General features: G+C 50.9%; 1 protein-coding gene across 2 annotated transcripts in view; it reads left to right on the top strand.

Annotated features, from left to right (window-relative positions):
* The window catches only part of LOC147121204 (proteasome activator complex subunit 4-like), a 187,606-nt gene that overhangs the window by 87,925 nt on the left and 76,690 nt on the right, over positions 1 to 22,991 (top strand). For both annotated transcript variants that reach the window (XM_085981336.1, XM_085981335.1), the window contains 4 exons: positions 4,024 to 4,119; positions 5,338 to 5,393; positions 6,246 to 6,302; positions 22,011 to 22,066. In XM_085981336.1, coding sequence (XP_085837462.1) covers positions 4,024 to 4,119; positions 5,338 to 5,393; positions 6,246 to 6,302; positions 22,011 to 22,066 — 265 coding nt within the window. The remainder of the gene's footprint in view (positions 1 to 4,023; positions 4,120 to 5,337; positions 5,394 to 6,245; positions 6,303 to 22,010; positions 22,067 to 22,991) is intronic.

Here is a 22,991-nt window from a genome sequence, read left to right as displayed (position 1 = left end):
GATGCCTACTCCTCTGCACCGTGGACGCCGCGGGGAACGACAGCCTGGGACACGGTAGGACCGTCTCATAGCGCCGTGCCACCCCAGCCACATCCCAGCAACGGCCCAACTACCGCAGCAGTGTCCCAAGGCTAGAAATGCTACTTCTGTGGCCAGGCCAAACACCCCAGAGCGCGCTGCCCGGCGAAAAATGCGATCTGCTCGGGCTGCGGGAAGAAGGGACACTACGCCAGCGCCTGCAGGGCCAAAGCCACCCCGAACCCCAGCAGCGCCGCGTGTGGGCCGTGCGGGTCGCCATCTTGGGCCTCCCCAGCCATGTGCGAACCACCGGAACAGCAGCCATTTTGGACGCCTCCAGCCACATGGGGATCATGGACGCCGCCATCTTGGACGCCAGCCGGGACGCAGCAGGCCCCCAACACCGCCTCATCTGATACCCGCAGCGACACACCGACCCCTACGCTGGCCCCGGTTACGCTGGACCAAGCGAGACCGCACCAACTGGCCCGGTCCACAATGGACATTAAGGTAAATGGTCACGAAACAACCTGTCTTTTTGACTCTGGGAGCACGGAGAGCTTCATCCACCCCGACACGGTGCGACGTTGCTTTCTCCCAGTCCTGCCTGCGCACCAGCGGATTTCTATGGCCTCCGAGTCCCAGTCGGCGGACATTGGCGGCTACTGCGTGGTGACACTCTTAGTAGACGGGACTGTGTACGATCATTTTAAACTTCTGGTCCTGCCCCACCTCTGCGCTGCCGTTCTACTGGGGTTAGATTTTCAGTGCCACCTTAAAAGTGTTACGATGGCGTACGGTGGACCCCTCCCCCCCCCCCCCCCCACTCACAGTCCGCAGCCAGCAGCTTCCAAACTGCCCGCCGTGCACCAGGTGCAACCTCTCCACACTGAGTCACCCCCCCACTGTTTGCTAACCTCACCCCCGACTGTAAGCCCATCGCCACAAAGAGCAGGCGATACAGTGCCGGGGACAGGGTTTTCATTAAAACCGAAGTGGCGCGGCTCCTGAAGGAGGGGATTATTGAGGGCAGCACCAGCCCCTGGCGAGCCCAGGTTGTGGTCGTTCAGACCGGCGAGAAGCAGCGCCTGGTCATCGACTACAGCTGGACAATAAATCGCTACACCCTGCTGGACGCTTACCCACTCCCCCGCATAGCTGATATGGTCAACCAGATCGCGCAGTACCGCGTCTTCTCGACCATTGACCTGAAATCAGCGTACCACCAGCTCCCTATCCGCCCTGAGGACCGCCAGTATACTGCCTTTGAGGCAAACGGCCGCCTCTATCACTTCCTTAGGGTTCCCTTTGGCGTCACCAACGGGGTCTCCGTCTTCCAAAGGGAGATGGACCGGATGGTCGATCAAAATGCATTGCAGGCCACTTTCCCATATCTGGACAAGGTGACCATCTGCGGCCATGACTTGCAGGACCATGACACAAACCTCTCAAAATTCCTCTGCACCGCCCAACTCCTGAACCTGACGTATAACGAGGAGAAGTGCATATTCCGCACAACCTGCCTCGCCATCCTTGGCTGTGTTGTGGAACACGGAGTCATCGGTCCCGACCCCGACCGGATGCGTCCCCTTATGGAACCCCCACTGCCTGAAGGCCCTGAAGAGGTGCCTAGGGTTTTTCTCTTATTACGCCCAGTGGGTCCCCTACTATGCGGACAAGGCCCGTCCGCTGATCAAGTCCACCTCTTTTCCCTTGACGGCAGAGGCCCGCTTAGCCTTCCACCGTATCAAGGAAGACATTGCCAAAGCCACCATGCACGCAGTGGACGAATCCATCCCCTTCCAGGTGGAAAGCGACGCGTCCGACTTTGCCCTGGCCGCTACCCTTAATCAGGCGGAGAGACCCGTGGCCTTTTCACAAACCCTCCAGGGCCTGGAGACCAGACACTCCGCTGTTGAGAAGGAGGCCCAGGCTATTGTGGAGGCTGTGCGTCATTGGAGGCACTACCTGGCCGGAATACGATTTACCCTGCTCACTGACCAGCATTCAGTTGCTTTTATGTTTAACAACAAGCAGAGGGGCAAAATCAAAAATGACAAGATCTTGAGGTGGAGAATCGAACTTTCCACCTACAATTACGAGATCTTGTACCGGCCCGGGAAGCTCAATGAACCCCCGGATGCTCTATCGCGTGGCACCTGCGCCAGCGCGCAGATCGATAGACTGCGGGCCCTCCACAATGACCTCTGCCACCCGGGGGTCACCAGGTTCTTCCACTTCATCAAGGCCCGCAACCTGCCTTACTCCATTGAGGAGGTCAGGACCATGACCAGGAACTGCCAAGTCTGCGCTGAGTGCAAACCGCACTTTTATAGACCAGACAGGGCTCACCTGATAAAAGCCACTCGCCCCTTCGAGCGCCTGAGCGTCGATTTTAAAGGGCCTCTCCCCTCCTCCGACCGCAATGTGTACTTCCTCAACATTATTGATGAGTACTCCCGTTTCCCGTTCGCCATCCCCTGCCCGGACATGACCAGTGCCACGGTCATTAAATGTCTGAACGACCTCTTCACCCTGTTCGGTTTCCCCAGCTATATCCATAGCGACCGGGGCTCATAGTTTATGAGCGACGAACTCCGCCAGTACCTGCTCGCTAGGGGTATTGCCACAAGCAGGACCACCAGTTACAACCCCCGGGGGAACGGACAGGTGGAAAGAGAGAATGCGACAGTTTGGAAGGCCGCCCTGCTAGCCTTAAAGTCTAGGGGCCTTCCGACCTCCCGCTGGCAGGATGTGCTCCCCGATGCGCTCCACTCTATTCGGTCACTGCTCTGCACTGCCACTAACGCCACCACTCATGAGAAAATGTTTGTCTTCCCAAGGAAGTCCACATCGGGGACATCGCTACCGCCATGGCTGACGTCCCCAGGGCCGGTCCTACTGAGAAGACACGTGAGGACCCATAAAACGGACCCCCTGGTCGAGAGGGTCGACCTCCTCCACGCCAACCCCCAGTATGCTTACATTGCGTACCCGGACGGGCGGGAGGACACAGTCTCCATACGAGACCTCGCACCCTCGGGGGCCCCAGTAACCCAATATCCAACCCCAGCAGACGGCACGCCTGGGCCCCGCGACCCGCTCGACACCCACGAGGACTACACACCAGTGCCCCAGCCTACGCGGGACTCGAAGCCGGAAGCTTCACTACCCCTGCCGTCGCCACGTCGATCACAGCGGCAGACAAGACCTCCGGAGAGACTCCAATACACAAACTTTTAATACACTTCGCCCCGCCGGACTCATTTTTAAACAAGGGGTGAATGTGGTAAACCAGTTATACTTGCCTGTGTGGGTGTTTGTATTCCACTGTGTACATGTCTGTACATGCCTCGGCTGACTCCTTCCACGAGTCCATGTATAAAGGTGACTGCTCCACAGTCCCTCTGTATTCTGGACTGGTCGACCACTCGAGGCACACCTTCATTCTCTTGTTAATAAAAGCCTGTTAGTTACTCGCTTAACCTCAGTCTTTTGAGTAATTGATAGCGCATCAGACACCATTCACACCTGTGATTGCTGTGATTATCTCTCTGCCGAGGTGTGATAAAGGGCAGTTAGAAAGATTACCTATAATCATCTGGCAGTACTCTGACTATATATGCTGTGCTTATATGCAACTCTTCACTTCACCTGAAGAAGGAGCAGCGCTCCGAAAGCTTGTGATTTCAAATAAAGCTGTTGGACTATAACCTGGTGTTGTGTGACTTCTTAGCTTTATATTTAGATTGCAGCCATTTGGAAAAAATTCAAAAAAGGTCAATTTGGCAGAAGTACCGGCAGAGCCTGCATTTCATGTGTCTTAATATTATTTAAATCACAATGTTTCAGAACCCAGAGGAAAAAAACAGCAATTTATAAAAAGAAAAACATATTTTCTTGCTTAAACATAGATATGTGCTAGAGCATGCTTCAAATTGGTGTATTTTTTAAGGTGAATATTTATGCTTCTAAAAAATATATTTTTCTTTTGTCCCCCAACAGAGATGACATACACCAGAGTTTATGTATTGTCCAGAACTGCCTGATGGGCTCAGGGAGCCTGTTGCCTTTCCTGGGAGGCGAACCCATACGTGGCTTGTAAGGGAAATTCATGCCTAATATGAATTGTCTTTCATTTAAAAGCATTTGAATCCCTTTGCTTGCTCTTTCCATTTTTCCCTTTAATTTCCTCCCCATCTCTCCTGATTTATGGTAGGTTATGGTTCTACAAGTGCTGGCTGCCTTCTGCAAATTCACCCAAGGGTCAATTCTTCATGTGTGAACTAAAATAAAGTATCAGGAGGCTATTTGGCTATTGTAGGCATCACAGTTGAACCTTGTCACTGTATGCTGTCTGTACATACCATTCTATTCAGGACAATTGGATATCATTCAGGAATGGCAGCCCAGCTTATTTCCCTCAATCTCTAGTAGGGAGACTGAGGCTAATTATAGCACTTGCTATGCTAAAATCGGCTTACTCTGTTCAGACCAGGCTGTGTATTTATTCATTGAGATCACCCTGTGTATTTTCTTCTTGGCCTCAAGACGGTTGAATTGTTTCACGGCAATATCCAGAAAAATCAATCGCTGCTTCAACATACCTTGAGTATGCATGGAAATATTAAAACAAAGACAGTGTTAAAAGCAAAGAGTTTTCTTGTAGAGCACAGGATTATCCAGATAATTAGCATCACTGCAAGTGGAGTACACATTTGGGCAATTATTTTAATGGAATACCCAGTTTAGTACATCATTGGCTCTTGAGATTATTTTAATATCTTATACACCTACATATTTTGTGTGTAATTAACAAAAGAAACGACACACATAGCACAGAGAGATATCACCTCTTGCACTTTTACACATTTTTGTAAAGTCCTTACCTCTGGCAAACTTATCAACATGGAGAAAATTCTGAAAGTAGCAGTACTGGTAATTAGAGGCAGCCTGAGAGTAGCTCCTGGTGGTAGATGCAGAACAAGAGGGCATAGCCTTACAATTAGAGCAAGGCCGTTCAGGAGTGATGTCAGGAAACACTTCTGTACACCAAGGTTTGTGGAATTCTGGAACTCTAACCCCCCAATCCCTCCCAAAAAGCCGTTGAGGCAAGGTCAATTGGAAATTTCAAAACTGAGATCGATAGATTTTTGTTATGCAGGGGTATTAAGGGTTACGGAACCAACGCGGGTGGATTGAGTTAAGATACAGATCAGCTATGTTAACGTATTTAAAAATGCATTTTTAAGTTGAATATTCAGATTTAATGTGACGCTGCATTTTCTTTGTATGGGTGATGAAATTATTTTTATGCAGGGCTCCAACTTTGATGTCTTTGGAAGAGACCAAACTCTGTACTGGTGTTAATTATGGTATGTAGTAAAATAATTAGTTCTATTTCACAAATGCACACTTTTCAGTTTTGATTTCCGTAACTCCAAATATAAATGATTCATAGTAAATTCCATATTTGGAAACTCTTCATGTAAAGCTTCTAAGAAGCGAACACTGGTGTAAGATTGTACTTCTGTGTTTCTAATGTCAGAGTTGATGAGATGGAAATTATCTTCATTGGACCATTGCAACAGTGAATATGTAGGCAATGCAAATTCTGCTCACTGAAATCTTTTAGAAAATAATTTTGTTTGCTTGAGAAATTGAACCTGGTAACTGGAGAGTTCTCTTTGCAGTTGTGCTTAATGATTTGTGCATGGTGGGTATAAAAGAATACACAGTGATTTATTTCAAATTATTTTATACAACATTGATCAGATAAGTATCAAGTATATAGAGGCTTCAGAACCAGTTCCTATGAAATTAATACTGTAGGAAGAAAAGTTGTAGAAACCTTGGATATATATGTACCCAGATGGCTAAAGTATTTCCCCCTTTACTTATATACACAAAACCGGTTGTTTTCCCCCACACTGTATAGTCTTCCTGTGCCACACCTTCCCTGACTGAGGGGGTCAGCTTCTTCCTATTTGCTGGGAGATGTGTGTGAGGAGCCTGGTGTAATTTGGCTCTGAATTTAATTTCACTGTTGTAAACAAAGTGCATCTCATCTCCTGATTTTGCATTTAGATTGCATCCCAACATAAAACCAAAATTCCTGCTGTTGTGCCTGCTATAGACCTGCTTCTGAAACTAAACAAAAGTGCAATTGTGCTGCTGGTGTAAAATCCTGGCTCCATCTCTGACCTATACTGTAATTTCTGATTTAGATCCTTCAAGAGAAAACTACAGGGAAGCGATTGCTCAAGTCATGAGGAAACTGCTACGTAAGTATCAAAGTATGATGACATCACTTTACACTGATGTTTTCCAGTGATGATCATCTGATAATTAGCAGAACATAAGGAAGTATGGAACATAGAAAAAGCATCAAGCCCTCAATCCTGTTCTCTCAGCAGGCCATAGACAATTCCCATTCCCCCAGGTACCTACCTTCACTGCTATATCTTGCATTCCCCTTTTGATGTGTATCCTCAGCTTTAGAAACAGTTGGGGATAAAATTGAATAAGTAGGTAAAGGAACCTATATATCCGTTTTTACAGAATAATAAACAGAATCTGGGAATTTGATCTCAAAAACAACAAAAATCGCAGAGTGACATAGTAAAAACAAAATTTTACTTATTCAGTTCCCATAAATCAGTGGTCCTAATGGCCCACATGGCATAACACCACTGTTATAAGTACCCAGAATACCCAGGCTCTCATCTGCTCTAGTTTATGTCGTTGGTCCAGTTGAGTTTCTAGTTAATGGTGACGCCCAGGATGTTAATGGTGGGGTACTCGGCAATGGTAATGTCATTGATTGTCATGGGAAGGTGGTCAAGCTCTCTTGTTGGAGATGGTTAGTGCCTGGACTTGTGTACATGTTTGAGTCAAAGCTGTAATGAAGTCTTGAGCCGAATCATCCTGGCAGAACCCAAACTCCGCATATGTGAGCAGATTATGGTGAATAAGTGCTGCTTGATAGCGCTTTGACGACTCTTCCCATTATTTTGCTGATGATTGGGACTAGACTGATGGGGTGGTAATTGGCTGGGTTGGCTTTGCCCATCTTTTTGTGGACATGACATACCTGGGCAATTTTTCATATTGTCTGGTAGATGCCAGTGTTGTAGCTGTACTGGAGCAGCTTAGCTAGAGGCGTGGTTAGCCTTGGAGCACAAACCTTAAGCAGTATAATCAGGATGTTATTGGGGCCTGTAACCTATGCTGTGTCCAGTGCACTCAGCTGTTTCTTGATGTCACGTGGAGTGAATCAAATTGGCTGAAGACTGGCATTGGTGATGGTGGAGACTTTGGGAGGAGGCCGATATGGATCATCCACTCAGGACTTCTGGCTGAAGATGGTTGCCAATGCTTCAGCCTTGTCTTATGCGCTTGCGGGCTATACTCCACCATTGTTGAGGATGGGGATGTTCATGGAGCCTCCTCCTCCCGTTGGTTGTCCACCACCAATCACCACTGGATGTGGCAGGGTTGCAGAGCTTCATCCTGATCTGTTGATTTTGGGATCGCTTAGCTGTCTATAGCATGCTGCTATCTCTGTTTAGCATGTATTTAGTCCTGTGTTGCTGCTTCACCAGGTTGGCTCCTCATTTTCAGCTATATCTGGTGCTGCTCCCAGCATGCTCTTTCATTGAACCAAGGTTGGTCAGCGGGCTTGATTGTAATGAAGAAGTGAGGCATATGCTGTGCCATGAGGTTATAGATTGTGGTGGTATACAGTCCTGCTACTACTGATGCCCCACAGCATCTCATGGATACCTAGTTTTGAGCTGCTAGATCTATTCTTAATCTATCTCACTTAGCATGGTGGTAGTTCCACACTGCACAATGGAGGGTGTCCTCAGTGTGAAGATGGGACTTGATCATTCCTATCGCTGCTATCATGGACAGGCACATCTGCGACAGATAGATTGGTAAGGATGAGGTTGTGGGAGACTACAGTCTCCCGCGTAAAGAAATAGGCAACACAGCGAGCTACAAGAAATAGGTCTTTACTCCAACTCTCTCAATACAGTACTGAATTCGTAAAGCCCGCGAGCCTGTGATGACTCACGGATTGGTCACCTGCTGGAACCTGATTGGTTTTCCTTCTCTCAGCAGCAGGCAAGTCTGAACATGCCTTATTCCTCTCAGCTTGCAACTGTCTTGCGGGGGGAGGGGAATACAGCAGTTAAAAGGGGATTATACAGGTTTATCTACATACAGTGTTTCCCCAATGTGGCAATGCCACATACGCCCCCCCCAGAATCCTCATTAACTGTAAAAGTCAGTCTCTGCGGAGGTTTGACCAAACGGCCGTAGCGGCTGTAGTAGCCATCTGGCGTGTGAGGAGAGCTGTCTGGGAGGTCGGCCGGTTGGTTCGTCGGCTGGTCTGCCGGTGGGCTGGCTGGACGGGCTGCCGGCGAAGGTGGGGCGGCGGCCGGGAAGTAAGGTTCTGGCGTGTCTTGGTCCTCTTGTGGGGCCGCCGCCAACGCGGGAGGTCTGCCCCGCCGTGGGGGAAGAGCCGGATGAAACGGGAAGCTGAGGTCCAGGTGTGCCAGTTTGAGGCGGTCTATTGAAATAAGGTCCGGCTTCCCGCCGACGTCGATAAGAAAAGCTTTGTCCCCCGTCTCCAATACTGAGAAGGGGCCGGTGTATGGTGCCTGCAGCGGGCCTCTGTGCGCGTCCCGGCGCACGAAGACGAACTCCGCATGTCGTAAGTCCCGAGGCACGTAGGACGGCTGCGGGCCGTGTTGCGAAGTGGGCACTGGACGGAATTGCTGGGCCGCGTCCTGGTGCAGGGAAAGCTGTCTGGCGGCCGACCACGGCTCCGTTGTCAGGGGGAGGAAGTCGCCTGGTACTCTGAGCGGTTGGCCGTAGACCCACTCGGCCGCGGAGGTCCTCTTTGGGCGCGGTGCGCAATCCCAGGAGGACCCAGGGTAATTTGTCGATCCAGCTGGTGTCGGCCAGGCTGGCGCGGAGGGAGGCTTTCAAGGAACAATGAAAGCGCTCGCAGAGCCCGTTGGCCTGTGGGTGGTAGGCTGTTGTCCTGTGCAACTTGGTGCCGAGGCCGGCGGTGATGGCATTCCACAAGTGGGAGGTGAACTGGGGGCCTCTGTCCGAGGATATGTCGGTCGGCACGCCGAACCGGGCCACCCATGTCGAGACGAATGCTCGCGCGACGTCGGTCGTGGTGGTGGAGGTGAGGGGAACCGCCTCGGACCATCTGGTGGTGCGGTCGACGATCGTGAGCAGGTGTGTGAAACCGTGCGACGGCGGCAAGGGGCCTACCAGATCGACGTGGACGTGGTCGAAACGCCTCTCGGGCACCGGGAAACACTCCAATGGCGCCTTGGTGTGCTGCTGGACCTTAGCGCGCTGACACGCCACGCATGTGTTGGTCCAGTCTCATCCTTGTGGAGTCCAGGCCAGACGAACTTGGCGGACATGAGTTTCTGAGACGCACGTATCCCTGGATGTGAGAGGCCGTGGATGATGTTGAAAACTCGCTTGCGCCAGGCGGATGGGACGACCGGCCTAGGCGAGGGGACTGAGACGTCGCACAGGAGGGTTGTGCCGGCTGCGTGGAAGTGGATGTCGGCCAGAGTGAGGCTGGTGGTTGACGTCCTGAGGGCCTGGATCTCCGCGTCGGCGGCCTGGTCTCTCGCCATGCTGGCGTAGTCGACGCCCAGGTGCACTGCGTAGAGCGAGGGTCTTGAGAGGCAGTCGGCCACCAAATTGTCCTTGCCAGCGACGTGGCGGATGTCCGTGGTGAACTCAGATGAAGTTGAGTTGGCGCGCGGACCAGGGTTCGGTTACTTTGGCCATGACGAAAGTGAGCGGCTTGTGGTCCACGAATGCGGTGAACGGCCGGCCTTCCAGGAGGAAATGGAAGTGCCGGATTGCCAGGAACAGGGCCAGGAGCGCTCTGTCGAACGTGCTGTAGGCCTGCTCGTTCTTGCGCAGCTGTCGGCTGAAAAATGCCAGTGGCTGCCACGCGCCTTCGACCCACTGTTGCTGGACAGCGCCGACGGCATAATCCGAGGCGTCCGTGGTGAGGGCGGTCTTGGCGCCCGGGATGGGGTAGGCTAGTAGTGTGGCGTTGGCCAAGGCGCTTTTGGTCTGGTGGAAGGCTGTCGCCATCTCGCTGGATCAGGTGAGTTGGTCTTTGCCCGTTTTGCCCCTGGTGGCTTCGTGGAGGGGGCGCATGAGTGAGGCGGCCTTGGGCACGAAACGGTGATAGAAATTGACTATCCCCAAAAATTCCTGCAGCGCCTTGACCGAGGTGGGCTGGGGAAAGTCCGCCACCGCCTGCACCTTGGAAGGTAGGGGAATGGCTCCCCTTGGCGAGATTCTGTGGCCGAGAAAGTCAATTTGGGCTGCTCCGAACTGGCATTTGGCCGGGTTGACGATTAGCCCGTGTTGGCTGAGGCGCTGGAAAAGAGAGCGCAAATGCGCGATGTGCTCGGCCTTGCTGGTGCTGGCCACAAGGATATCGTCCAGATAGATGAACAGGAAGCTCGGGTCCCGTAGGACGGAATCCATGAGATGTTGGAAGGCCTGTGCGGCGTTCTTGAGCCCGAAGGGCATGCGCAGGAACTCGAACAGTCCGAAGGGGGTGATGACCGCCGTCTTCTGGACGTCTGCGTGGTGGACGGGGACCTGATGGTAGCCGCGAATCAGGTCGACCTTGGAAAAGACGGACTTTCCTGCTAGGTGTGCCGAGAAGTCTTGGATGTGCGGAATGGGGCATCTATCGGGCGCGGTGGCGTCCTTGAGCCGTCTGTAGTCGCCGCAGGGGCACCGGCCGGCTTGGGCACAATGTGGAGGGGGGACGACCAGGGGCTGTTCGAGCGGCGGATGATGCCCAGTTTCTCCATCGTGGCGAATTCTTCCTTGGCCACCGCCATCTTGGCTGGGTCCAGGCGTCTGGCTCGGGCGAACACTGGTGCTCGACACCATGCTTGGCTGCCGCGGCTGAGAAGGTCGGTTGTGTGAGCCTCGGGAAATCTGCGAGTAGGCGGGCATAGTCGTCATCCGCCAGGGCAGAGCAGGACCAGACGAGGGCCGGGCTGTTGTTCTGCTGGCAGGCCAGTGAAGCGAAAGTTGCTGCGTCGATCAAGCGCCTGTCGCGGACGTCGACCAGGAGTCCGTGGGCGCAAAGAAAGTCAGCGCCCAGCAAGGGATGTGCCACCGAGGCCGTCACGAAATCCCACGTAAATCGCTGGCCGTTGAAACGAACCTCGGACCGTCGCTTTCCAAAAGTAGCGATGGCTGCGCCATTTGCCGCCACGAGGGGTGGGCCGCTGCAGCCTGCCTGGATGTCGAGCTGGGAGGCAGGAATTATGCTGCATTGGGCTCCGGTGTCGCAAAGGAATCTGCACCCTGAAAGGGAGTCGGTTATGTACAGCAGTTTACCTGCGGTGCCGATGGCCATCGTGGCGGCGGGGGTGCGGTCGAGCGGGCCTAGACGGCGGCGCGGGGCTGGCGCGTTGGGCCAGGTGGCCATCTTGGTTTGATCGAAAGAGCAGGGTGCTCTGCAGCGTTGGGCCTTGTGGCCGAAATGCGCGTGGTAGTAGCATAGTTCTGCGGCCTGGCGTGGCGGCGCGCGCTCGGTGGTGTCGGGGAGCCTCGCGGCTGCACAGCCGAGTTGGGCGACGGCGAAGACTTTGTCCGCGGCGGCTGCCAGTTGTACGCAGTCCGTGAGCGGGGACCCCGCGAGGGCAGTCTGTACCTGCTGAGGAAGCAGGCTGAGGAAAAGGGCCCGAAACAAGAAGCACTGCGGTTCAGAGCCCAGGAGCGCAAGCATCCGGCTCATCAACTGGGTCGGGGTAGAGTCGCCGAGGTCTGGTAGTGAAAGAAGCCTACGGGCCCTCTCCTTCCCCGGACAGGCCGTAAGCCTGCAGCAAGCGGCCCTTAATGGTTGAGTACTTGCCGGTCTGTGGTGGGTTCCCCAGCAGGTCGAGAACTTTGGCGGCGGTGGAGCTTGCTAGTGCTGAGACTACGTGGAGGTACCTTTCTTCATCGTCTTGAACCCTGCGCAGGGTGAATTGGGCCTCCATGTGCGCGAACCAAGCTGGTGCTTGGTGTTCCCAGAAGGTGGGGAGCTTCAAGGACGCGGCGCCGGCCGACATCGGGCTGCTGCTGGCTGCCGTCGGGTCGTTGCTGGCCTCTGTAGGGCTACGTGAGTCGGGGGCTTCGGCCGCCGACATTCGGGGTCACCAATGTGGGAGACTACAGTCTCCCACGTAAAGAAATAGGCAACACAGCGAGCTACAAGAAATAGGTCTTTACTCCAACTCTCTCAATACAGTACTGAATTCGTAAAGCCCGCGAGCCTGTGATGACTCACGGATTGGTCACCTGCTGGAACCTGATTGGTTTTCCTTCTCTCAGCAGCAGGCAAGTCTGAACATGCCTTATTCCTCTCAGCTTGCAACTGTCTTGCGGGGGGAGGGGAATACAGCAGTTAAAAGGGGATTATACAGGTTTATCTACATAGTGTTTCCCCAATAGGTCAAGTAGGTTATTCTCTCGTGTTGCTTCTCTCTCTACCTGCTGCAAGTGCAGTCTGGCATCTATGTCCGCAAGGACTTGGCCAGTTTTGTCAGTGGTGGTACTTCCTTCAAGTGGTGTTCAACATGGAGGAATAATTGTTGCCTTGATGTCAAGGACAACTACTTGTCTCATAGATTTAGCTCTTGTCTTCATGTCCAGATCAAGGCTGTGTCGAGTTCAGGAACAGATGCTTCAAACTAAACATCAGCAAGCAGGTTATTGATGAGTACAGGGCCAACTGAGTTGCGATTGCCTTGTCCTAAGTTAATGCCTGGGTCACTGCCGATAGATCGTCTGGTATTTTTCGTCTAGACTTGACTATTCGAAAGCACGCCTGGCCGGCCTCCCACGTTCGACCCTCCGTAAACTTGAGCTCATCCAAAACTCTGCTGCCCATGTCCTAACTCACACCAAGTGCTGTTCACCCATCACCCCTGTGCTCACTGACTTACATTGGCTCCCGATTAAGCAGCGCCTCGGTATTAAACTTCTCATCCTTGTTTTCAAATCCCTCCATGGCCTCGCCCCTCCCTCTCGCTGTAATCTCCTCCAGCCCTACAACCCTCCGAGTTATCTGCGCACCTCCAATTCTGGCATCTTGAGCATCCCCAATTTTAATCGCTCAACCATTGGCAGCCGTGCCTTCAGCTGCCAGGGCCCTAAGCTCTGGAGTTCCCTCCCTAAACCTCTCTACCTCTCTTTCCTCCTTTTAAGGCGTTCCTTAAAACCTACCTCTTTGACCAAGCTTTTGGTCATTCTGCCCTAATATCTCCTTATGTGGCTTGGTGTCAAATTTTGTTTGACAACAACAACTTCTATTTATATAGCACCTTTAATCTAGTAAGATGTCCCAAGGTGCTTTACAGGAGTGTTATAAGACAAAAAATTGACACTGAGCTACATAAGAAATTAGGGCAGATGACCAAAAGTTTGGTCAAAGAGGTAGGTTTTAAGGAGCATCTTAAAGGAGGAAAGAAAGGTAGAGAGGCGGATAGGTTTAGGGAGGGAGTTCCAGAGCTTAGGGCTTAGGCAGCTGAAGGCACGGCCACTGATGGTTGAGCGATTTATGATCAGGGATGCTCAAGAGGGCAGAACATAAGAAATAGGAGCAGGAGTAGGCCAATTGGCCCCTCGAGCCTGCTCCGCCATTCAATATGATCATGGCTGATCCGATCCCAACTGCCAATCCACTATCACAGAACCATCTCCTGAATCTAACAGAATTAGACACACGAAATAGGAGCAGGATCAGGCTACACGGCCCCTGGGCCCGCTCCGCTACCCACGGGACCATGACCGATCCGAACCTAGACTCCTGTCCAAATTCCTGCCCGCTCCCCGTAACCCTTAATCCCCTTTACTTCTAGGAAACTGTCTATTTCTGTTTTAAATTTATGTAATGATGTAGCTTCTACTGCTTTTTGGGGCAGCATATTCCATGGACCTACCACCCTCTGAGTGAAGTAGTTCCTCCTCATCTCAGTTTTGAAAGAGCAGCCCCTTATTCTAAGACTATGCCCCCTAGTTCTAGTTTCACCCATCATCGGGAACATCTTCCCCGCATCCACCCGATCCAACCCCTTCACAATCTTATATGTTTCAATAAGATCGCCTCTCATTCTTCTGAACTCCAATGAGTAGAGTCCCAATCTACTCAACCTCTCCTCATATGTCCATCCCCTCATCCCCGGGATTAACCGAGTGAACCTTCTTTGTACTGACTCGAGAGCAAGTATGTCCTTTCTTAAGTATGGACACCAAAACTGTACGCAGTATTCCAGGTGCGGTCTCACCAATACCTTGTACAACTGAAGCAATACCTCCCTATTTTTATATTCTATCCCCCTAGCAATGAAAGCCAACATTCCATTGGCCTTCTTAATCACTTGCTGCACCTGCATACTAACCTTTTGAGTTTCGTGCACCAGGACCCCCAGATCCCTTTGTACTTCAGTACTTTCCAGTTTCTTGCCATTAAGATAATAACTTGCTCTATGATTTTTCCTGCCAAAGTGCATAACCTCACACTTTCCAGTATTGTATTCCATCTGCCAAATCTCTGCCCACTTACTTAGCCTGTCTATGTCCCCTTGCAGGTTTTTTATGTCCTCCTCACTCACTACTTTCCCCCCCATCTTAGTATCATCTGCAAACTTTGATATGTTACACTCGGTCCCCTCCTCCAAATCGTTAATATAGATTGTAAAGAGTTGGGGACCCAGCACTGACCCCTGCGGTACACCACTAGTTACTGATTGCCAGTCTGAGAATGAACCATTTATCCCAACTCTCTGCCTTCTGTTAGATAGCCAATCCTCTATCCATGCCAGAATATTACCCCCAATCCCGTGATTTTTTATCTTAAGCAATAATCTTTTGTGTGGCACCTTGTCAAATGCCTTTTGGAAGTCTAAATACACTACGTCCACTGGTTCCCCTTGATGCACTATCAATTGCTACAAAAGACTGGAGATTGAGAAAGTAATAAACAGGCTTTTATTACCAAAGAACAGAGCACGCCTCTTGTGGTTGCCTGGTATCCAAAAGGGCCGGAGGCTGCCGAGCAGCGACCTTTATACCCAGCCATGAGGGTGGAGCCAGGGGCGGAGTCAGCTGAGGCATGCACAGACAAGTACAACAATATGTAAGAGTGAACAACAGTACTAACAGTGAACAACAGTACTAAACAACAATACTAACAACAGTGGTTTACCACATTCACCCCTTGTTTAGAATTGAGTCCGGCGGGGTGAAGTGCACTAAAAATTCGTGTACTGAAGTCTATCAGGAGGCCTTGTAAGCCGTCCTGAGCGTCACAGCGGCGGTGATGGTGCAGCATCCAACGTTGAACCCGGTGTCTCGTTCAGAGGAGGTGTAGCAGGTGGCGGACCCTGGGGCTGCTGCATGCCGTCTACAGGGGTCAGAGCATGGGTAATGGGAGGCGATGGTGGTCTCTCAGAGGCACCCGAAGGTGCGAGGTCTCGTGCGGGGACTGTGTCCTGGGGGTAGGCAGGAATAGCGGTGGGTGGCGAAGAGGGTGTTTCAGGAGCACCCGCAGGTGCGAGGTCTCGAATGGAGACTGTGTCCTCCCGCCCGTCCGGGTACACCACGTAAGCATACTGCGGGTTGGCGTGGAGGAGGCTCACCCTCTCGACCAGGGAGTCCGCCTTATGGGTCCTCACGTGCTTCCGCAGTAGGACGGGACCTGGAGAAGTCAGCCATGTTGGTAGCGAAATCCCCGACGTGGACTTCCTGGGGAAGGAGAACATTCTCTCGTGAGGAGTGGCATTGGTGGGTGTACAGAGCAGCGACCGAATGGAATGGAGCGCCGCAGGGAGGACCTCCTGCCAGCGGGAGGTCGGAAGGCCCTTAGTCTGGAAGGCAGTCCTTTTAAACTTAATCTGTCGCATTCTCCCTTTCCACCTGGCCGTTACCCCGGGGGTTGTAGCTGGTGGTCCTGCTTGTAGCAATGCCTCTCGCGAGCAGGTACTGCCGAAGTTCGTCGCTCATAAAAGATGAGCCCCTGTCGCTATGGATATAGCTCGGGAAACCGAACAATGCGAAGAGGTCATTCAGACATTTAATGACCGTGGCACTGGTCATGTCCGAGCAAGGGATGGGAAACGGGAGTACTCATCAATTATATTGAGGAAGTACACATTGCGGTCAGAGGAGGGGAGGGGCCCTTTAAAATCGATGCTCAGCCGCTCGAAGGGGCGCGTGGCTTTGATCAGGCTCGCTCTGTCTGGCCTATAAAAATGCGGCTTGCACTCGGCACAGATCTGGCAGATCCTGGTCATGGTCCTGACCTCCTCGATGGAGTAGGGCAGGTTACGGGATTTGATAAAATGGAAGAACCTGGTGACCCCCGGGTGGCAGAGGTCATTGTGGAGGGTCTGTAATCTATCAACCTGCGCGTTGGCGCACGTACCACGTGATAGGGCATCTGGGGGCTCATTGAGTTTCCCGGGCCGGTACAAGATATCGTAATTGTAGGTGGAGAGTTCGATTCTCCACCTTAATATCTTGTCATTCTTGATTTTGCCCCGCTGCTTATTATGAAACATAAAAGCTACTGAACGCTGGTCAGTGAGCAGGGTAAATCGTTTTCCGGCCAGGTAATGCCGCCAATGGCACACGGCTTCCACAATGGCCTGGGCCTCCTTTTCAACAGAGGAGTGTCGAATCTCGGGGCCCTGGAGGGTCCTTGAGAAAAAGGCCACGGGTCTCCCCGCCTGGTTAAGGGTTGCAGCTAGGGCAAAGTCGGATGCGTCGCTCTCCACTTGAAAAGGGAGGGACTCATCCACAGCGTGCATTGTGGCCTTCGCAATATCGTTTTTTATGAGAGTGAAGGCTGCACAGGCCTCTGCTGTCAGGGGGAAGGAGGCGGACTTGATGAGGGGTCGGGCTTTATCCGCATAGTTGGGCACCCACTGAGCATAGTAAGAGGAAAAACCCCAGGCATCTCTTCAGTGCTTTCTGGCAGTGGGGGAGGGGGAGCTCCATAAGAGGGCGCATTCTATCGGGGTCTGGGCCGATGACTCCGTTCTCCACTACGCAGCCAAGAATAGCAAGGCGCTTAGTACGAAACATACATTTGTCTTTGTTGTATGTGAGATTCAGCCGCTGGGCCGTCCGGAGGAATTTCCCTAGATTAACGTCGTGGTCGTGGCCGCAGATGGTGACGTTGTCTAGATATGGGAAAGTGACCTGGAGCGCGTTCTGGTCAACCATCCGGTCCATCTCCCGTTGGAAGACAGAAACTCCGTTGGTGACGCCGAAGGGAACTCTGAGAAAGTGATAGAGCCGACCGTCAGCTTCAAAAGCTGTGTACTGGCGGTCCTCAGCCCTGATGGGGAGCTGGTGATATGCCGACTTCAGATCAATCGTCGAGAACACCTTGTATTGTGCTATCTGATTGACCATGTCAGATATGCGGGGGAGTGGGTATGCATCCAACTGGGTGTAGCGATTGATCGTCTGGCTGTAGTCAATAACTAGGCGCTGTTTTCCGCCAGTCTTCACCGCCAGTCTTCACCACCACCACTTGTGCTCGCCATGGGCTATTGCTGCTCTCGATAATCCCTTCCTTCAGGAGTCTCGCTACCTCGGATTTAATGAAACCCCTATCCCCGGCACTGTAACGCCTACTTTTGGTAGCGATGGGCTTACAGTCGCGGGTGAGGTTAGCGAACAAGGAGGGGTGGGGGGAGACTTTAAGGGTGGAGAGGCTGCAAATGGCGCGCGGCGGGCGATTTAAAAACTGCTGGCTGCAGACCGTGAGAGGGGGGAGGGGTCCACCGTACGCTAAAGTGACACTCTTAAGGTGGCACTGAAAATCCAACCCCAGTAGGACGGCAGCGCAGAGATCGGGCAGGACCAGAAGTTTAAAATTTTTGTATTCAGTACCCCGCACTGAAAGAGTCACCATACAGTAGCCACCGACTTCCGCTGACTGGGCTTTGGAAGCCATAGAGATGCGATGACGCGTCGGCAGGACCGGGAGAGAGTAACTGCGCACCGTGTCGGGGTGTATAAAACTCTCCGTGCTCCCGCTGTCAAAAAGGCAGGTAGTGGCGCGGCCGTTTACCGTAATGTCCATCATGGACCTGGACAGTTGATGCGGGAGAGATTGATCCAGCGTCACGGAAGCCAGCGTATGTTCAAGCGCGTCGATGCGGTCGTCCGATGAGGCGGTGGTGGAGTCCGGGTCCCCCGTAACCGAAGTCTGAGGTGTCCAAGATGGCGGACAAAATGGCGGCACCCACGGTCCCGATCCCCACGCGGCTGGGGGAGCCCAAGATGGCGGGCAAGATGGCTGCGCCCACGGTTCGCACGCGGCGCTGCTGGCGTGAGCGGTCTTCCCTTTGCAGGCGCTAACGTAGTGACCTTTCTTCCCGCAGCCGGAGCAGGTAGCATTCTTCGCGGGGCAGCGTGCTCTAGGGTGTGTAGCTTGGCCACAAAAATAGCATTTTTGTGCCTTGGACATCGCTGCAGCAGTCGGAGGTGGCGGTCCCATGGCCCAAGATTGCGGCGTCCACGGCGCGGGGCGATTAGGGGAGAAAGCGTCCATATTTCTGTGGGCCGCGTCGAGCGAGAGCGCGAGGGACACTGCCTTTGTCAGGTCTATTTCACCCTTCTCCAGCAGCCTCTGCCGGGAGTAGTCGGACCTTAGACCCGCAACGAAAGCGTCTCGTATCAGTCCCTCCGCATGTGCCGCGGCCGATACTTCCTTGCAGTCGCAGCCACGTCCGAGTACCCGCAGTGCCCGTAGGAAGGCCTCCACCGATTCCCCGGGCTGCTGTCTGCGAGATCTTAAAAGGTGCCTGGCATAGACCGTGTTAACCGGGCGTGCATACTGCCCTTTCAGTAGGTCGATAGCCGCCGCGTAGGTCGTCGCATCTTGGATTAAAGTATAGACTTGGTGGCTCACTTTCGAGGCCAGGATTTTCAGTTTATTTTCATCAAGAGTCACGGTCGAGGCTTCCAGATACGCCTCAAAGCAACGCAGCCATTGTGCGAATTTAGGCGACGAACCCGCTTCTTGGGGGTCTAGGTCCAGGCATGTTGGTCTGAGGGCTCGCAGCAGCGCCTGCTGCTCAGCGTTTTGCGCCATCGGTTGATCAGCATCCGCAGCCAACATTTAACTTTGGTAATAAAATTGATGCACTATCAATTGCTACAAAAGACTGGAGATTGAGAAAGTAATAAACAGGCTTTTATTACCAAAGAACAGAGCACGCCTCTTGTGGTTGCCTGGTATCCAAAAGGGCCGGAGGCTGCCGAGCAGCGACCTTTATACCCAGCCATGAGGGTGGAGCCAGGGGCGGAGTCAGCTGAGGCATGCACAGACAAGTACAACAATATGCAAGAGTGAACAACAGTACTAACAGTGAACAACAGTACTAACAACAGTGGTGAACAACAATACTAACAACAGTGGTTTACCACACCCCTTTATCCACCCTATATGTTACTTCCTCAAAGAACTCCAGCAACTTTGTCAAACATGACTTCCCCTTCATAAAACCATGCTGACTTTGTCCTATTAAATTATGATTATCCAAATGTCTTGTTACTGTCTCCTTAATAATGGACTCCAAAATTTTACCTACCACAGATGTTAGGCTAACCGGTCTATAGTTTCCAGCCTTCTGTCTACTGCCCTTTTTAAATAAGGGTGTTACATTAGCAGTTTTCCAGTCTGCCGGGACCATTGCTGAGTCCAGGGAGCTTTGGAAAATTATTACCAATGCATCCACAATCCCTACCGCCACTTCCCTCAAGACCCTAGGATGTAAGCCACCAGGTCCAAGTGATTTATCCACCTTGAGTCCCATTATTTTACCGAGTACCACTTCCTTAGTGATTTTGATCGTGTTTAGCTCCTCCCCCCCCCCCCCCCCCCCCCCATAGCCCCCTGCTTGTCCAGTGTTGGGATATTCTTAGTGTCCTCTACTGTAAAGACTGATACAAAATATTCATTCAGTGTTTTTGCCATCTCCATATTTCCCACCATTAATTTCCCGGTCTCATCCTCCTAAGGGACCAACATTTACTTTAGCCACCCTTTTTCTTTTTATATAACTATAAAAACTCTTACTATCTTTTTATATTTTTTGCTAATTTACTTTCATAATCTATCTTCCCTTAATCTTTTTGTTATTTTTTGCTGTCTTTTAAAGTTTTCCCAATCCTCTATCCTCCCACTAGATTTGGCTACCTTATATGCCCTTGTTTTTAGTTGAATACTATCCTTAATTTCTTTACTTAGCCACGGATGGCTGTCTTTTCTTTTACACCCTTTTCTTCTCAGTGGAATATATTTTTTTTGGAAGTTGTAAAATAACTCCTTAAATGTACACCACTGATCATGTATCGTCTTACCCTTTAATCTATTTTCCCAATCCACTCTACTCAATTCCGCTCTCATACCTTCATAGTCTCCTTTATTCAAGCTTAGCACACTTGTTTGAGATCCAACCTTCTCACCCTCTAATTGAATATGGAATTCAACCATGTTATGGTCACTCATTTCAAGGGGATCCTTTACTAGGACATTTTTAATTAATCCTGTCTCGTTACACAGGACCAGATCTAAGGTTGCTTGCCCCCTGGTCGTTCAGTTACATACTGCTCAAGAAACCCATCCCTAATACACTCAATGAACTCATCCTCAAGGCAGAATTAGAGGAGCGCAGATATCTCAGTGGGGTTGTGGGGCTGAAGGAGATAAGGAGAGTCAAGGCCATGGAGGGATTTGAAAACCAGGATCAGAATTTTGAAATCGAGGCGTTGCTTAACCGGGAGCCAGTGGCAAGCACAGGGGTGATGGGTACGCTCCTGTGAAGGGCCTTGGGATGTTTTACTACATTAAATGTACTATATAAATACTTGTTTAGTGTTCTGTTTTTAGCAATGGTTTTACAACTGAGTGACTTTCCTGGCTACTTCAGAAAATGGTGCGTCAACTACATGTTGTGGGATTGAAGTGATATGTAGGCCAAACCCTAGGGGTGGCAGGTTCTCTTCCCTGAATGATGCTAGTAAACCAGTTAGCAGCTTTCCTTATCACTTTTCCTGGTGCTAGCCCATAAATGATCAGATTTATTGAATTTATTTGAACAACATGTAATGGTGGGATTAGGACTTAGAACCTCAGTTGCTAGTCCAGTACAATAACCACTAGGCCGCCATACTTCTCCATATTTAGTGTTATCTGCCACAGTTCCGCCCACTGGCAATTAATGTAGGTCTCTGACTATCTTCAAATTCAGTGGCCCCCCTCCTCAGTTCGATATCGTCATTAAAAGTAAATTCAATCCAATAGGTTTCCCAACACTGATTTCCTAGGCCACTCCACTCCGCAGTTATCCTACTGCCTAACCTGACATTATTCTCCTATCAAGTATCCACTGCTTCTATCCTTCACCTAACTTTTATCCATTCACAGGTTTACCTTGAATCCTACAACTTTAAGTAGCAGCCTTTCATGTGCGACTCGAGACTTTTTGATGACCACGAGCACCATTTTCTAGATTTTATATGACACAAGAAGACATTTAAGATTACTACTATACCCTATGTTCTTTCTCAGAATATAGTTCATTTTTGTTTCAAATTTTCCTTTCAACAGCTTGTTACTAATAAGTCACCTAGCCTTTAAAATCCTAATCCCAGCATTTGTGCTGTTTACAGAGTTCTGTGCATTCAGCAGGGTAAGGGTCCAGACAAAAGGAGTAAACCAATACAATGAGCCGCTGTTTCTTTTTCCCTCTTTCACAAAAGTGCGTGAAAGACAAGTGGTTAGGAAGTAGAATGCTTCTTATTGTAAACACATTTTTTCCTGTTTAGCAAAAACAAATGTAAAGACAGAAACAAAACACTAGAAAAAATGTTAAGTACTTGTTCCTTATCTATTCTTTTAGATCACATGTTGGATAACTCTGAAGATGACACAAAGTCCTTATTCGTCATAATTAAGGTGAGAATGGAAACTAGTTTAAAACTATGCTTTTGCTGTCATGATGGCTCAGTTAAGTGCACTACCCAGTGGAATTGAGTCATACATGGCTTTGTCAGGGGGAGATCATGTCTAACCAATTTGATTGAATTTTTCGAGGGGGTGACTAGGTGTGTGGATGAGAGTAGTGCAGTTGATGTAGTCTACATGGACTTCAGTAAGGCTTTTGACGAAGTCCCACATGGGAGACTGGTCAAGAAGGTAAGAGCCCATGGGACCCAGGGCAATTTGGCACATTGGATCCAAAATTGGCTTAGTGGCAGGAGGCAGAGGGTGATGGTCGAAGGTTGTTTTTGTGACTGGAAGCCTGTGTCCAGTGGGGTACCGCAGGGATCGGTGCTGGGTCCTTTGCTGTTTGTGGTCTACATTAATGATTTTAGATATGAATATAGGAGGTATGATCAGTAAGTTTGCAGATGACACGAAAATTGGTGGAGTGGTAAATAGCGAGGAGGGAAGCCTCAGGCTACAGGATGATAGACGGGTTGGTCAGATGGGCAGAACAGTGGCAAATGAAATTTAACCCTGAAAAGTGTGAGGTGATGCATTTTGGGAGGATTAACAAAGCAAGGGAATACACAATGAATGGTAGGACCTTAGGAAGGACAGAGGATCAGAAGGACCTTGGTGGGCATGTACATAGATCCTGAAGGCAGCAGGACAGGTAGATAAGGTGGTTAAAAAGGCATATGGGATACTTGCCTTCATTAGCCGAGGCATAGAATATAAGAGCAGGGAGGTTATGATGGAGCTGTACAAAACGCTAGTTAGGCCACAGCTGGAATACTGTGTGCAGTTCTGGTCGCCACACTATAGGAAGGATGTGATTGCATTGGAGAGGGTGCAGAGGAGATTCACCAGGATGTTACCTGGGCTGGAGCGCTTC

This window comes from Somniosus microcephalus, chromosome 3 (assembly GCF_052327205.1).
Source record: "Somniosus microcephalus isolate GS21.2 chromosome 3, FLI_Smic_1.0, whole genome shotgun sequence".
NCBI classification, from domain to species: domain Eukaryota; kingdom Metazoa; phylum Chordata; class Chondrichthyes; order Squaliformes; family Somniosidae; genus Somniosus; species Somniosus microcephalus.
The sequence above is the reverse complement of the archived record's forward strand: the minus strand, read 5'-3'. Positions and strand labels throughout refer to the sequence as shown.